This window comes from Bos javanicus, chromosome 1 (genome assembly GCF_032452875.1).
Source record: "Bos javanicus breed banteng chromosome 1, ARS-OSU_banteng_1.0, whole genome shotgun sequence".
Classification (NCBI taxonomy): Eukaryota; Metazoa; Chordata; class Mammalia; order Artiodactyla; family Bovidae; genus Bos; species Bos javanicus.
The window spans coordinates 127006176-127021537 of NC_083868.1; the positions used below are offsets into that span (position 1 = coordinate 127006176).

Here is a 15362-nt window from a genome sequence, read left to right on the forward strand (position 1 = left end):
TTAAAAAATGTTTAATGCTTATAAAGCTAAATCTTGAGATCTCTACTCTTGGAATGCTGTGGTTAATAAGGTTTCTGTTAACTGTTGATTAGTTTTTTTGTTAAACAGACATTTTATCAAGTTGTAATCTACTTTCTGGCCTTAGGAAGGAGAATCTGATGGACACACCTGTATTTCGCTTGGGTGACTCAGGACTCTGTGGTGTCTCCAGGGTAGGGTTTGGAGCTTCAGGGAGCTCAGTGAGGATAGAGGATGAGCAGGAGGGTGAATGGCAGGTGTTCTAACCCAGGGCTCAACTCCAAGGGCGTTTCTTCCTCCTGGTTCCTGATATGGTTGATGTTGTAGTTGAGTCTTGTAGTTGAGGATTACTGTTAGGTGGATTCCAATTAACCAAAAGAATTTTTGCCAGTGTTTTTGTAATTTTTGGCTCCCTTACTCAAGGGACAAAACTTTTAAAATAAGTTCAGCCAAGTTTCTCACCTTTGGGACAAACAAGATTGCCTTATGCGCGCGCGCGCACACAAACAAACACACACAATCACTCCAGATATATTTATGTCAAATTTATATATCTCAGCCTTAAAATTCTTACTTTGGCTGTGCTTTAAAAATTTTTTTTTTGTTGTTCTATTTAGTTATTTGGCTATGCCAGGTCTCAACTGGGATCTTAGTTGCAGCATGTGGGATCTAGTTCCCTGACCACAGATAGAACCTGAGCATTGGGATCATAGAGTCTTAGTCACTGGACCACCAGGGAAATCCTGGCTGTTCTTTTGAGAAGTGCTAATTGGTGTGCTACTGGTAAAGAATCCACCTGCCAATGCAGGAGACACAAGAGATGCAGGTTCAATCCCTGGGTCGGGAAGATCCCCTGAAGAAGGAAATGGCAACCTGTTCCAGTGTTCTTGCTTGGAAAACTCCATGGACAGAGAAACCTGGCAGGCTATAGTCCATGGGACCTCAGAGAATCAGACACGACTGAGTGATTAAGTACAATACTCCTACAGAGTGTTGGCTGGGCACCCACTTGAATTGAAAGCCACCATTTGTTCAAATTAGTTTCAAGGCCCATGTTTCTCCTTTAGGTCTTGAAACAGTCAAGAGATCTACTTTCCAAGATATGTGTGAAGAACTAAAGTGTGCCTGGGCAAGAAAATCTACAAGATGAATACAGATTATAATCGCTTCATTTAAGTGCAATTGCCCAAGTTATGCATTTTTTGGAGTATTTGGAAGATTGCTGTCAAAATGTCTGATTAGGGTTTTGAGTGACCCAAACAAGGATCCGTGTATAAACATTTAAATCTACAAGGCCGTAGATCCCAAACTTTGTTGCACACTGGTATCACCTGGAGAGCTTATGAAAATCTAGATGCCCAGGTTGTACCCCAGATCGATTAAAATCTGGCAGTGGGAGTTAACGCACTAGTATTTTAAAAGACTTCTGGGTGATTCCAAAGTTCAGCAAAAATTGGGAAGCAATGGAATATGGGAGTATACAAGTGAGCAATTTGTAGAATACTACTTAAAGAACTCAATTTACAGAATACTTTAATCCACAGACATCATGTGTATCTATATTTAACATGCTTCAGTCAAGGCTATGGTTTTTCCAGTAGTCATGCATGGATGTGAGAGTTGGACTGTGAAGAAAGCTGAGCGCTGAAGAATTGATGCTTTTGAACTGTGGTGTTGGAGAAGACTCTTGAGAGTCCCTTGGACTGCAAGGAGATCCAACCAGTCCATTCTAAAGGAGATCAGTTCTGGGTGTTCTTTGGAAGGAAGGATGCTAAAGCTGAAACTCCAGTACTTTGGCCACTTTATGTGAAGAGTTGACTCATTGGAAAAGACTCTGATGCTGGGAGGGATTGGGGGCAGGAGGAGAAGGGGACGACAGAGGATGAGATGGCTGGATGGCATCACGGACTCGATGGACGTGAGTTTGAGTGAACTCTGGGAGTTGGTGATGGACAGGGAGGCCTGGCGTGCTGCGATTCATGGGGTCGCAAAGAGTCGAACACGACTGAGCGACTGAACTGAACTGAACATTATAATGGTAGAATATTTCAAAAATATGAAAAAGAGACATTCTGCAAATTAAAAATTATTTTGTGATCTGAAATATTTCCAAAATATTACAATCCACTCCCTTTTTTTTTTTTTAAACAGGGGAGAAGGAAGTCAGAAATATTTATTTTCAGGTTTAAAATCCTTTTCATAAGTACAGAAGGAGAACAAATACTGAAAGATGAAAGGAAGAAAAGATATAAACAAAGAAAAACTAAAATGATTATTTACTAAGAATTGAAAATGCTCATTTTTCTGAGCATACCCCAAAGCTCCATCCTCTGTTCCTAGGACTTGATGTCATTTTTCAAGGGCATGATGGCGAAGGCTCAGGCTTTTACTTTATCAAAACAAATCTGAGGGCTCCTTTTCCCAGCACTCAGTGAAAACCGAGACTGTACTTTTCTTTGTGAAGGAAGAAAGAAAGAATAAAGAAGTAAGGTAGGGAGGAAAAGAAGAAGGGAGGAAAGGAGGGAAGGAAGGAGAGCAAATATGTCCTAGTGGTGAGTTCATTTGTCTTTTGAACTGTTCTGTAGTTGAGGTACCCCTCCTGATTGATCAGTCGTCCACAACAGATTTCATGTATTAGGAACATTCGAGGATTCGGTCAGCTGAGACTCCTGCTGCTGGTCTGGTAGAGACAACAACTTATAATAACAAACATACGCCAGACCTGGATGAACCCTCCCCACAACCTGCGGGCCTGTTGGGGTCATTCAATTCTGCAAACAGTCCCGTTTCTATAATCTCTTCCTGCCAAGCTATGGGGACAGCACCTGTTGCAAACCTTTGAAAGAACTGCTTATCGTTATCATCAAATTCAACTCCTCGAACCTCAGAGAAATCATCGATTTCATTGATGTCTTTGGCATAAACCACTGATGGGTCTGGCACAAATGGAGGTTCAACTAGGCCGGCTTCCAGGCGAGGAAAATTGATGGTTTTGAAGAAATGGTGTTTCCTGGGATCATCAGACTTTTCTCTGTGAAGAAAGGAGACGATCAGCCTGAGACATAGTAACAAACCCAAAGAGGAACTCTTCTAGCAATACAAAGCATGTGGTATTCTTTTCCTAAAATTACATTTCATTCTCATTGCAAAGATGATATAAAAATAATAATTTAGAAAAATAACATCTTTAAAAATCACCCCACAATTCTACCATATGCATTCAGTAGCATTTTCATTGTTTGTAGACCACTTTCACTTTAGATGTAATTTTTAGAGTCAGGCAGTTGGCATGACTTTTGTTCATGGTGTTTCACGGAAACACCAGCAAAATTCAGTGGGGCCAGAACCTGCTTGCCAACAACTTCCAGTCACATCCTCTTGCTTTGTCCTTCAGGGTTAGAGAGTACAAGTTAAGCATGTCTTTCCTCACCTGATCACCACTTACATTTTAAAAGATAGCAGTCATATCTCCTTACTGTTCATATGACACAATTTCTAAGAACCCCACCTACCTCCCCCAACTGCCACAATAATATTTAAAGACTTTAAAATAACCCATTAGCAATTTTTAGTAGCATAAATGAGCATACATTTGATACTCATGACTTTCATTATTTGTTTTCAAGCCCTTCTTCCCAATGCTAGAAATTATTCTGGTATTTGCCTTATAATAAGGGGGGAAAGTGTGTTTCTAGTTGAGTAACCTTTTGTGTTAGTTATCTTTTGCTGTGTAACAGATAGCCCCAACACTTAGTGACTTAAAACAACAAACATTTGCTATTATCTCACAGTTTCTGTGGGGCAAGTATCTAGACTCTGATAAACCAGGCAGGCACTTCTGGTTCAAGGTCTCTAGTGACATCACAGTAAAGCTATTGGTCAGGGCTGTGGTCTCATCTGAAGGTTTGACTAGGGGGTCAGTGACAGGGGTAATCTGCTTCCAAGCTCACTGACATGGTTACTGGAAAGTACCCCCCTCACCATGTGAGCCTCTTCTTGTTATTACCTAATCTTGGAAGTGACATCTCCTTACTTCTACCCTATTCTGTTTGGTAGAAGCAAGTCAGTCAGCTCAGCCCATCCTTAAGGGAAAGGGTTACTCAAGGGTGTAGACGGCAAGAGGTGGAGATCTTTGGGGATTATGTCAAGGGTGGTCTGCCATACACTTCTCTTGGTTCTTTTTTTTTAAAGGAAGATATTTATTTGGCTGCACCATATTTTAGTTGTGGCATATGGGATATATTTTTTTAGTTGTGGTATGTGAGATCTAGTTCCGCAACCAGGAATTGAATCTGGGCCCTATTCATTGTGAGTGAGAAGGGACCATCAGGGAAGTCCCCTCTTGATTTTCTTAAGTCCAAGTTTTCAAGAATTGTTTTAAAAAGTAGGGGAGCTGTTTTGCAGTATCAGGTTCAAACAATTTTTTTCTCTTTTTCTTTTGTTGTTGTTCAGTCAGTTTTATTGAAGTATATTCAAGGAATGGGGGTTGGTATCAGATAAATTTTAAATGTGTCAGAACTAGACTAGAGCTAAAATTCTATTCAAGTATATCAGGAATGAACCTCAGGTCTGTGTGTCTTGAAGACAACAGAGGAGTTAGGATGGGACCAGGTGCCATGAGAAAGGAGCTTGTACCACCTTGATGGCTGCTGGCAGGTATGAACGCACTGTACCAGAGGTCAAGAGGGCACCTTTAAAGTCACTCTGAGCAGATTTGACTTGGATAAAGGAGAGCGCCCAGGAGCTCAGTAACCATGGGGAACTTGCCAAGCCAGTCTTCACATCAAGATGCAGAGTTTTCTTATGCAGGAAACAGAAAGAAACTCACAAATCTAGACAACAGACTTGTGGTTGCCAAGAGGTGGGGGTGGGTGGGTGGGGAGTTTGGGATTAGCAGATGCAAGCTGTTATATATAGAATGGATAAACAACACAGTCCTTTTGGGTAACATAGGGAACTATATTCAGTATCCTGTAATAAACCATCATGGGAAAGAATATGAAAAGGAATATGTTTATATATGTATAACTGACTTCCCTGGTGGCTCAGATGGTAAAGCGTCTGCCTACAATGTGGGAGACCTGGGTTTGAACCCTGGGTCGGGAAGATCCTCTGGGGAAGGAAATGGCAACCCACTCCAGTACTCTTGCCTGGAAAATCCCATGGATGGAGGAGCTTGATTAAGCTACAGCGTGTGGTGTTGCAAAGAGTGGGACACGGCTGAGCGACTTCACCTTACCTTATTTGAATCACTTTGCTGTATAGCAGACATTAACACCATGCATCAGTAGAATGATGTATAGTTTTAAAAATCACGTATAATTTTTAAAATGCAGTTTTTTCATTGATGACTGTCTCTTTTTTAAAATATTTATTTAGTTTTTTCGGCTGCGTTGGTTCTTGGTTGCTTGTGGCACAGGCAATCTTGTTGCAGTGCACAGGCTCTAGAGTGCTCTGGCTTGGTTGCCCCATGGCATGTGAGCTCTTAATTCCCTGATCAGGGATCAAATCTGTGTCCCTTGCATTGGAAGGCAAATTCTTAGCCACTGAACCACCAGGGAAGTCCCCCCAAATGTACAGTTCTCAACTAACATCTCAACTAGGCCCAGATGGCCTTGGTTTGTCCATTAAGAAGGACCAACTGCTGCCTTTTTTGCAACTAGTCACAGACAGACAAGGACACAATGGGCCACGTTGAGGTTTCCCTCATGTTCCTCAACATCTCCCACCAGGTGCCCCTAGAGGGCAGGGCCCATGCCTTTTGCCCCTTTCCAATAAATGCCTCTGGTTGCTGATGCTAACAACAGAAGACTAGGCTCTCCAACTTCTGTTCTTTCCCTCTGTGTCTAGGCCACCACGGGGCTGCTCACTTGGTTCTTTGGCACGAGTGATGTTTAGCCTCAGTTGTGGAATTAGAAATTGTGTGAAGGTCAGTTGACTCTTAAACATTTCCCTGGCAGCTTTCTTTAGGGCTCTTTTAAAATTTATTTTATTTTTTAAGTTTTATTTATTTGGTTACACTGGGTCTTAGTTGCAGCACATGGGATCTTTAGTTGTCTCATGGGAGCTCCAGGTTCCCTGACCGGGGATTGAACCCAGGCCCTCTGCAGTGGGAGTGGGAATCTTAACCCCTGAGCCACTAGGGAAGTCCCTGCTCAGGGTTCTTTTGACGCATCATCATGCTGTGCCCTTTGGACTAATAGAAGAGGCTATTGAAGGAAGCAGCACCTTTTCTAATAGCCAAATCAGCAGCTCCAGGGAGACTTCTGCTTATTAAATACATTTCAGAGCACTGACAGGGGCTCTTGTGTTACCAAGCCCCACACAGATTACAATGGATTTTTTGGTAACAGTCACTGAAGAACAGATACCAGCTGCCCGTACACAAGGACCACACTGTGGGGTTTGGTCTGCCAAGAACCTGAATTGGGCCGAAATTGTGTCTTGGAGAAGCGCGTAAGTCAGAGACTTACATGGTTATTTGTCCTTGTCTGCACTATCTGATCAGAATAAATCCTGCAAAGTACTTAAGTCTTCACTTTTTATTTTATTGGAAAACACCATAGTTGACTCTATCTGGAGTCCCTGTGTCAAAAAGATTTTTGGCTTCTCTGCAAAATTAACTCACAAACCCCACATAAAGGCAAAAGAGGAGATTCCCTTGAGTGATGTCTAAAAGAGCAGGGTTTTTAATTTCTTTCAAATGCTCGTGAATGCAACAGTGAGGGGGGCCCTTGACCTCTTCGCTGTGTAACACTCTGTCTAGGCATTTGCTGTCTTTGGAGGATGCCCACGACAGTAATCAAACGTTATCTCGTCTGAATGAATGTTTAAAAAATACAAAGAGTTGAAATGAAAATGTTGGAAGGTTTTCTCTTTCACTGAACAGCTGGTTTTTATATGCCTTCTCTCTAATGTTGTAAACAGCTTTTATTCAAAACAGTCTCAACAACAGATGCTTTTTAAAAAGGTTTCGCTTGACAGAGCAGCTTCAGGCCATGATATGGTGCTTTAAGGTGGTGTTTTCCTAAAGAGGTTGGTCAATGTTTCATTTTATAGATTCAAAGTGTGCTTATAAAGTATTGAGATAGATTTTTATTCAAACACAACGAGTGGGTCGTGTTTCCTTCAGGGAGGTGATCTAAAGAGACTGTTCACTTCTTCCAGTGCCTTGGCCACTGTTGACACTCCACCCCCGCTTCCCACCCCCTGCATGTGCTTGAAATCCAGGATGGTAGAGATGATCAGTGGTCACCATATTCAGTTCTCCTCTCCTCCTTCCTGGGCAGATAGAAGGCAATACGAGACAGCCTCCTGGCTCTTAGGGCCCAAGGATTCTTTCTGGCTAACAGAAGTGTGTCTGAACTGACCTGTGAAGTGGGTCTGAGGCAGGACAAAGCTCCCAGGTTTTCTACATGCACTTGCGTTGCCATAGCAACCGAAACCCACAAGTTCCAGTGGAGCTGAAAGATGGAGGTAGCCTGGAGCTTTGAGTCACCGCTCTGAAAGGAAATACGCTGGAGAACCACTGGACATATAAAGGACTTCGTGTGAATGAGAAATAATACTTTAAAGTGGCTGAGACTTTGGGATTTGCCTGTTATCACAACATGGCCTATTCTGACCACATTAATACAACCATGTTGAAATCTACACAAGAAAATCACTTCCAGATTTTACTTCCCATCAATGTAGGGTTTCATCTCATTTCAAAATACTCCTCTGTAAGTTTGGTTATCTTTGAAATGTTTTGAAAGTCATTATAAATACATTTTGTTTCACTGTTTTAAAAAATCAGGTCAAAAATCAAAAGCTTGCCTCCATACAAAAGCATTGTACGCTAAGGCAGCCTTGTTCTAGAGCTTCCATGACAACTACTCAGAGGATTTTAATTTCGCCCCCCAAGTTTTGGTAATTTTAAAAATCAGTCATATTACTTTATGGTTGTAACTTTCTATTTGTTATATGTTTTTAGATTTTGAAAATTCAATCCAAGTAATTTAAGACACATAAACTCATAGGTGAGTTAAAACATTAGCTGATATCACTCTTAGGACTACTTAATAATTGCTATCGTTTATTGAATGATTCCTAACATACATTATATCTAACCTCCCTGTAGGCTCAGATGGTAAAGAATCTAACCTTGCATGTATTATATCTAAGCCTCAAAATATCCCACTGAGTGAGTTAGGGTTCTTTAGAAAAACAGAACCAAAAGGATGTTGAAGGGGTCCAGAATGCATGCCAGTGACATAAAAACTGGGCTTCCCTGATAGCTCAGTTGGTGAAGAATCTGGCTGTAATGCAGGAGACCCCAGTTCAATTCCTGGGTTGGGAAGATCTGCTGGAGAAGTGATAGGCTACCCACGCCAGTATTCTTGTGCTTCCCTGTGGCTTAGCTGGTGAAGAATCTGCCTGCAACGCGGGAGACCTGGGTTTGATCCCTGGGTTGGAAAGGCTACCCAACCCAGGTCCCCACTTCAGTATTCTGGCCTGGATAATTCCATGGACTGTATAGACCATGGGGTCAAAAGCATCGGACACAACTGAGCTGTGCTGTAGGTATTTGAGAGTCAACAGATGCAGGTTTTGAAGTCCCCTTGTCTGCCTTTAAGATAAGCAGAGCCTTGGAAAAATACCTAACTCATAAATCCTCTCCCCAGGAGTTTCAGAGTTTTGAAATCAGGAAAGACTGACTCTTATCACCACTGAGAGAAGTCAGCACCACACATAAATAGACATTGTCACAAAGATACCATATCTCCCATCTAGTCTCCTAAGGGCCATTTATCTTTCCTAAAAGTCAACTGCTCTCCCATAAGTGCCCTTCCCTCACCATGTCAAAGAAATCATTTGTTTTCTGGTAAGTAACCTTCTCCCCATCCACCTTCCCTATTAGGATGGTGTGTAAGCCTGAAATTCTAACTGCCTCCTAGCCACAATTTTCTGTGAACTTCGGGTCTGAATGTAAATAAAAATCTGTCTCTTGTTAATCATCTTTCGGCAGTTTAATTTTCAGGCCTCCATTCCTAAACCTAAGGAGGGTAGAAGAAAAGTTCTTTCCTCTCCCAGAAATATGTATATGATAAAGAGAGAGAGAGAGGTTTATTTTAAAGAACTGGCTCAGGCGACTGTGGAGGTTTGGCAAGTTCACATTCTGCAAGGTAGGCTGTGTGGCTGGAGACCCAGGGAAGAGGTGCAGTTCAAGTCTAAAGATAGTTTGCTGGCAGAATTCCCTCTTCTCCCAGGGAAGCCAGTTCTTTTCTATTAAGGCCTTCAAATGGATAGCAAGAGGCCCGTTCACATAATGAAGAATAACCTGCTTTACTCATGTGTATATATATTAATCTCGCCTAAAAATACCTGCACAGAAACATCTGGAATAATGTTTGATCAAATATCTGAGTACTGTGGCCTAGTCAAGTTGAGACACAAAATTAACCATCACGCCCACAAAAATCTCATTTTATATATTAGGATATTGAGACTCAGAGAAAATAATTCAATTGCTGGGGATAAAATGACCAGTATGTAGCAGAGCTGGGATGTGAGTCTACCTCTGTGAGTCAAAAAATCTTGGTTTTCCCCCTATGTAACACAATTACTTGCTGCTGAGGGTGCTATCACAGGTCAGCTTTTGTAATTTTTTTCTTCTAAAATATCTTGATCTTATTACTCCATTGTAAGCAATAAAACTTGACTTTTCTCAAAACTAATTTCAACTGTACTGGCAACATCATATGTACTTATTAAATATCTATTGACTGATTGATGGTATTTTACAGAGATGTTTAAAAGGGGCAGAATTTCCCAGAACTATGGCTATCTGTACTGATGGCTTTTATTTTAAGTTTTACTCATTTTTGAGTAATAATTTATTCACATAGCTCAAAATTCAAGCAACCAGTCCATTCTGAAGGAGATCAGCCCTGGGATTTCTTTGGAAGGAATGATGCTAAAGCTGAAACTCCAGTACTTTGGCCACCTCATGCGAAGAGTTGACTCACTGGAAAAGACTCTGATGCTGGGAGGGATTGGGGGCAGGAGGAGAAGGGGACGACAGAGGATGAGATGGCTGGATGGCATCACCGACTCGATGGATGTGAGTCTGAGTGAACTCTGGGAGTTGGTGGTGGACAGGGAGGCCTGGCATGCTGCAATTCATGGGGTCGCAAAGAGTCGGACACGACTGAGCGACTGAACTGAACTGAACTGAATGAAAATTGTTATTTTGTATCCCTGTCGCCAGCTCTCTCAATTTCTCTCTTTTTAGGTCAGTTAATCCTGGGACTCCCCTGGCTATCCAGTGGTTAAGACTCCATGCCTCCATTGCAGAGGGCATGGGTTTGAGCCCTGGTTGGGGAACTAAGATCCCATATGACACACGGAGAAGGCAATGGCAAATCACTTCAGTATGCTTGCCTTGAGAATCGCAGAAACAGTATGAAAAGGCAAAAAGATATGACACTGAAAGATGAACTCCCCAGGTCAGTGGGTGCCCAATATGCTACTGAAGAAGAGTAGAGAAATAACTCCAGAAAGAATGAAGAGATGGAGCCAAAGTGAAAAAAATGCCCAGTTGTGGATGTGACTGGTGATGAAAGTAAAGTTCAATGCTGCAAAGAGCAAAATTGCATAGGAACCTGGAATGTTAGTTCCATGAATCAGGGTAAATTAGAAGTGGTCAAACAGGAGATGGCAAGAGTGAACATCGACATTTTAGGAATCAGTGAACTAAAATGGATTGGAATGGGTGAATTTAATTCAGATGACCATTATATCTACTACTGTGGGCAAGAAGCCCGTAGAAGAAATGGAGTAGCCCTTATAGTCAACAAAACAGTCCAAAATGCAGTACTTGGGTGCAATCTCAAAAATGACAGAATGATCTCTGTCTCTTTCCAAGGCAAACCATTCAGTATCACAGAAAACCAAGTCTATGCCCCGACCAGTAATGCTGAAGAAGCTGAAGCTGAATGGTTCTACGAAGACCTACAAGATCTTCTAGAACTAACACCTAAAAAAAGATATCATTTTCATTATCAGTCAGTTCAGTTCAGTTCAGTTGCTCAGTCGTGTCTGACTCTTTGCGACCCCATGAATCGCAGCACACCAGGCCTCCTTGTCCATCACCATCTCATAGGGGACTGGAATTCAAAAGTAGGAAGTCAAAAGATACCTGGAGTAACAGGCAAGTTTGGCCTTGGAATACGAAATGAAGCAGGGCAAAGGCTAACAGAGTTTTGCCAAGAGAACTCACCAGTCATAGCAAGCACCCTCTTCCAACAACATAAGAGAAGACTCTACACATGGACACCACCAGATGGTCAATACTGAAATCAGGTTGATTATATTCTTTGCAGCCAAAGATGGAGAAGATCTATACAGTCAGCAAAAACAAGACTGGGAGCAGACAGTGGCACAGATCATGAACTATTTATTGCCAAATTCAGACTTAAATTGAAGAAAGTAGGGAAAACCACTAGACCATTCAGGTATGGCCTAAATCAAATCCCTAACGATTATACAGTGGAAGTGACAAATAGATTCAAGGGATTAGATCTGATAGAGTGCCTGATGAACTATGGACGGAGGTTCATGACATTGTACAGGAGGCAGTGATCAAGACTCAAGAAAAAGAAATGCAAAAAGGCAAAATGGTTGTCTGAGGAGGTCTTATAAATATCTGAGAAAAGAAGAGATGCTAAAGGCAAAGGAGAAAAGGAAAGATACACCCATTCGAATACAGAGTTCCAAAGAATAGCAAGGAGAGATAAGAAAGCCTTCCTCAGCGATAGGTGCAAAGAAACAGAGGAAAGCAATAGAATGGGAAAGATGAGAGATCTCTTCAAGAAAATTAAAATTCAAGAGATACCAAGGGAACATTTCATGCAAAGATGGGCACAATAAAGGACAGAAATGGTATGGACCTAACAGAAGCAGAAGATATTAAGAAGAGGTGGCAAGAATACACAGAAGAACTATACAAAAAAGATCTTCATGACCCAGATAACCATAATGATGTGATCACTCACCTAGAGCCAGACATTCTGGAATGTGAAGTCAAGTGGGCCTTAGGAAGCATCACTACAAACAAAGCTAGTGGAGGTGATGGAATTCCAGTTGAGCTATTTCAAGTCCTAAAAGATGATGCTATGAAAGTGCTGCACTCAATATGCCAGCAAATTTGGAAAACTCAGCAGTGGCCACAGGACTAGAAAAGGTCAGTTTTCATTCCAATCCCAAAGGGCAATGCCAAAGAATGCTCAAACTATCACACAATTGCACTCATCTCACACACTAGCAAAGCAATACTCAAAATTCTCCAAGCCAGTCTTCAACAGTACGTGAACCATGAGCTTCCAGATGTTCAAGCGGGATTTAGACAAGGCAGAGGAACCAGAGATTAAATTGCCAACATCTGTTGGATCATAGAAAAAGCAAGAGAATTCCAGAAAAACATCTACTTCTTCTTTATTGACTACGCCAAAGCCTTTGATTGTGTGGATCACAACAAACTGTGGAATATTCTTCAAGGGATGGAAATACCAGACCACCTTACTTGCCTCCTGAGAAATCTATATGCAGGTCAAGAAGCAACAGTTAGTACCGGACATGGAACAACAGACTGGTTCCAAATTGGGAAAGGAGTACGTCAAGGCTGTATATTGTCACCCTGCTTATTTAACTTATATGCAGAGTACATCATGAGAAATCCTGGACTGGATGAAGCACAAGCTGAAATCAAGATTGCAGGGAGAAATATCAATAACCTCAGATATGCAGATGACACCACCCTTATGGCAGAAAGTGAAGAGGAACTAAACAGCCTCTTAATGAAAGTGAAAGAGGAGAGTGAAAAAGCTGGCTTAAAACTCAATGTTAAAAAAACGAAGATCATGGCATCCAGTCCATCACTTCATGGCAAATAGATGGGGAAACAATGGAAACAGTGAGAGACTTTATTTTCCTGGACTCCAAAATCACTGCAGATGGTTACTGCAGCCATGAAATTCAAAGGCTCTTATTCCTTGGAAGAAAAGCTATGATCACCCTCGACAGCATATTAAGAAACAGAGACATTCCTTTGCTGACAAAGGTCCAAGCCATGGTTTTTCCAGTGGTCATGTATGGATGTGAGAGTTGGACTGTGAAGAAAGCTGAGTGCTGAAGAATTGATGCTTTTGAACTGTGGTTTGGAGAAGTCTCTTGAGAGTCCCTTGGACTGCAAGAAGATCCAACCAGTCCATCCTAAAGGAAATCAGTCATAAATATTCATTGGAAGGACTGATGCTGAAACTGAAACTCCAATACTTTGGCCACCTGATGCAAAGAACGGACTCATTGAAAAAGACCCTGATTTTGGGAAAGATTGAAGGCGGAAGGAGAAGGGGACGACAGAGGAGATGGTTGGATGGCATCACCAACTCGATGGACATGAGTCTAAGCAAGCTCTGGGAATTGGTGATAACAGGGAAGGCTGGTATGCTGCAGTCTGTGGGATCGCAAAGAATCAGACAGGACTGAGTGACTGATCTGAACTAATGACACACAGTGCAGGCAAAAGATAAAATAAAAGTAAATTCAATCAATCCTATATATTCCTTCTATACACTGCTTGAAATAGTCAATGCAACTATTTGAATTATGTATTATTTTTCTTCTTTTTAATGTATGCTGCTTTGCACCTCACCTTTTCACTTTAAAATGTATTTTGGAGACTGTTGGACATCAAGTGTTTCTAGTATTTGAAAGTGTTGAAAATACTTAACCACACAATATGCAAATAATAAGAAAATACTGCTATTATTTAATACCAAGGCCTTATCATCAATCCAAAGTATTCTCCAAATCCCTGTGGCAATGCTGACAATAAATATTTATTTATAAGATAATATAAACATTATCTTTATATAATAGTTACCTGCTTCCTAAGCGTTGCTCTGGTGTCTTAGCCAAGAAGAGTCTGCAAATATCTTTTGCTTCCTCTGTGAAGTTACTGTGTTGGAATCTGACTTCCTCTTTCAGTGTTCTTTGCTTTAAATCCTCTTTACTGACTTTTTCCTTGTAATCTCGGAATGGTGTTCGTCCAGCAACCATTTCATAAATACTGCATCCCATTGCAAACCAGTCCACAGGATAGGAATAACTTGCTTTTTCCATTAGGATTTCAGGAGCCATATAACCGTTGGTTCCAGCCTGTAATGCCCCAAGCAAAAAACAAAACAAAAACACTAATGTGAGTGTAACAGACACGGCTGATGCCTTCCCAATGCCCATTCTCCTTCCCTTTCCTTATTGAGGGAACCCTAATTTACTTGGAGTGGCCACGTGTCTAACCTGTTCTATTCCCCAACTTTCCCAATAGCCTCTGGTGTAGTCAGGGCAAGCCACGCAATCCATTTTAGCCAATGAGACATTAAGAGGACTTGGCTGGAGTGCATTATGAAGGAGAGAGATACTGTGACTCTTGAAGTGGGAAAATCAAGAGATTTTGGTCTCTTGATCAAAATCAAACCTAGACTCTTTTCAGAGAAGGCAATGGCACCCGACTCCAGTACTCTTGCCTGGAAAATCCCATGGATGGAGGAGCCTGGTAGGCTGTAGTCCATGGGGTTGCTAAGAGTCGGACACGACTGATCGACTTAGCACAGCAGCAAACTCTTTTAGTCTCCTCACTTCATCCTTAGGTGAAAAATTCACATGGCTGTTGCTAAGAGCCCCTAAATTGTGCTTCTGCTTTTCATTCAAAGATAATAGAAAATTAGATGCATGATTTTTTAAAAGGTAGAGCTCTTTAATGATAATATTGGATGCTCACATAGCAGTATCTGTATAAGAGTTTTTTAGTCTATTTGGCATGTGATGATATTATCATCAGCCATCTTTGCCTATTTGTCTCTGCACTGAAAAATTAACACAAATATTTTAAATCAGAAAATTCCACACATGAAACTTCATTTAACATGAATGACTATATATTATAGGCACACTGCCACTGATAATATATACCAAATGATCATTGGGTTTATATATATATTTTTTTTTTTTCTTTTTTTTTACAGGCTTCTCAGGTGACTCAGTGGTAAAAAAATCTGCCTGTCAATGTAGGAAATGTAGGTTCGATCCCTGGGTCAGAAAGATCGCCTGGAGAGGGAAATGGCAACCCATCCCAGTATTTTTGTCTCAGAAATCCCATGGACAGCGGAGCCTGGCAGGCTACAGTCTATGGGATTGCAAAGAGTTGGATATTTCTGAGCAACTGAGCACACACAAAGATATACACACACACGCACACACATATATATATTACACATAATACACAATTTACCATCTTACCA

General features: G+C 41.3%; 1 protein-coding gene across 1 annotated transcript in view; it reads right to left on the reverse strand.

The window, feature by feature from the left end:
* Positions 1–2249: 2249 nt before the first annotated feature.
* GRK7 (G protein-coupled receptor kinase 7) overlaps positions 2250–15362 on the reverse strand; it is a 40287-nt gene continuing 27174 nt past the window's right edge. The window contains exons 3-4 of the mRNA XM_061419852.1: positions 13946–14220; positions 2250–3049 (exon numbers count right to left, since the gene is read on the reverse strand). Coding sequence (XP_061275836.1) covers positions 2716–3049; positions 13946–14220 — 609 coding nt within the window. The 3' untranslated portion in view covers positions 2250–2715. The remainder of the gene's footprint in view (positions 3050–13945; positions 14221–15362) is intronic.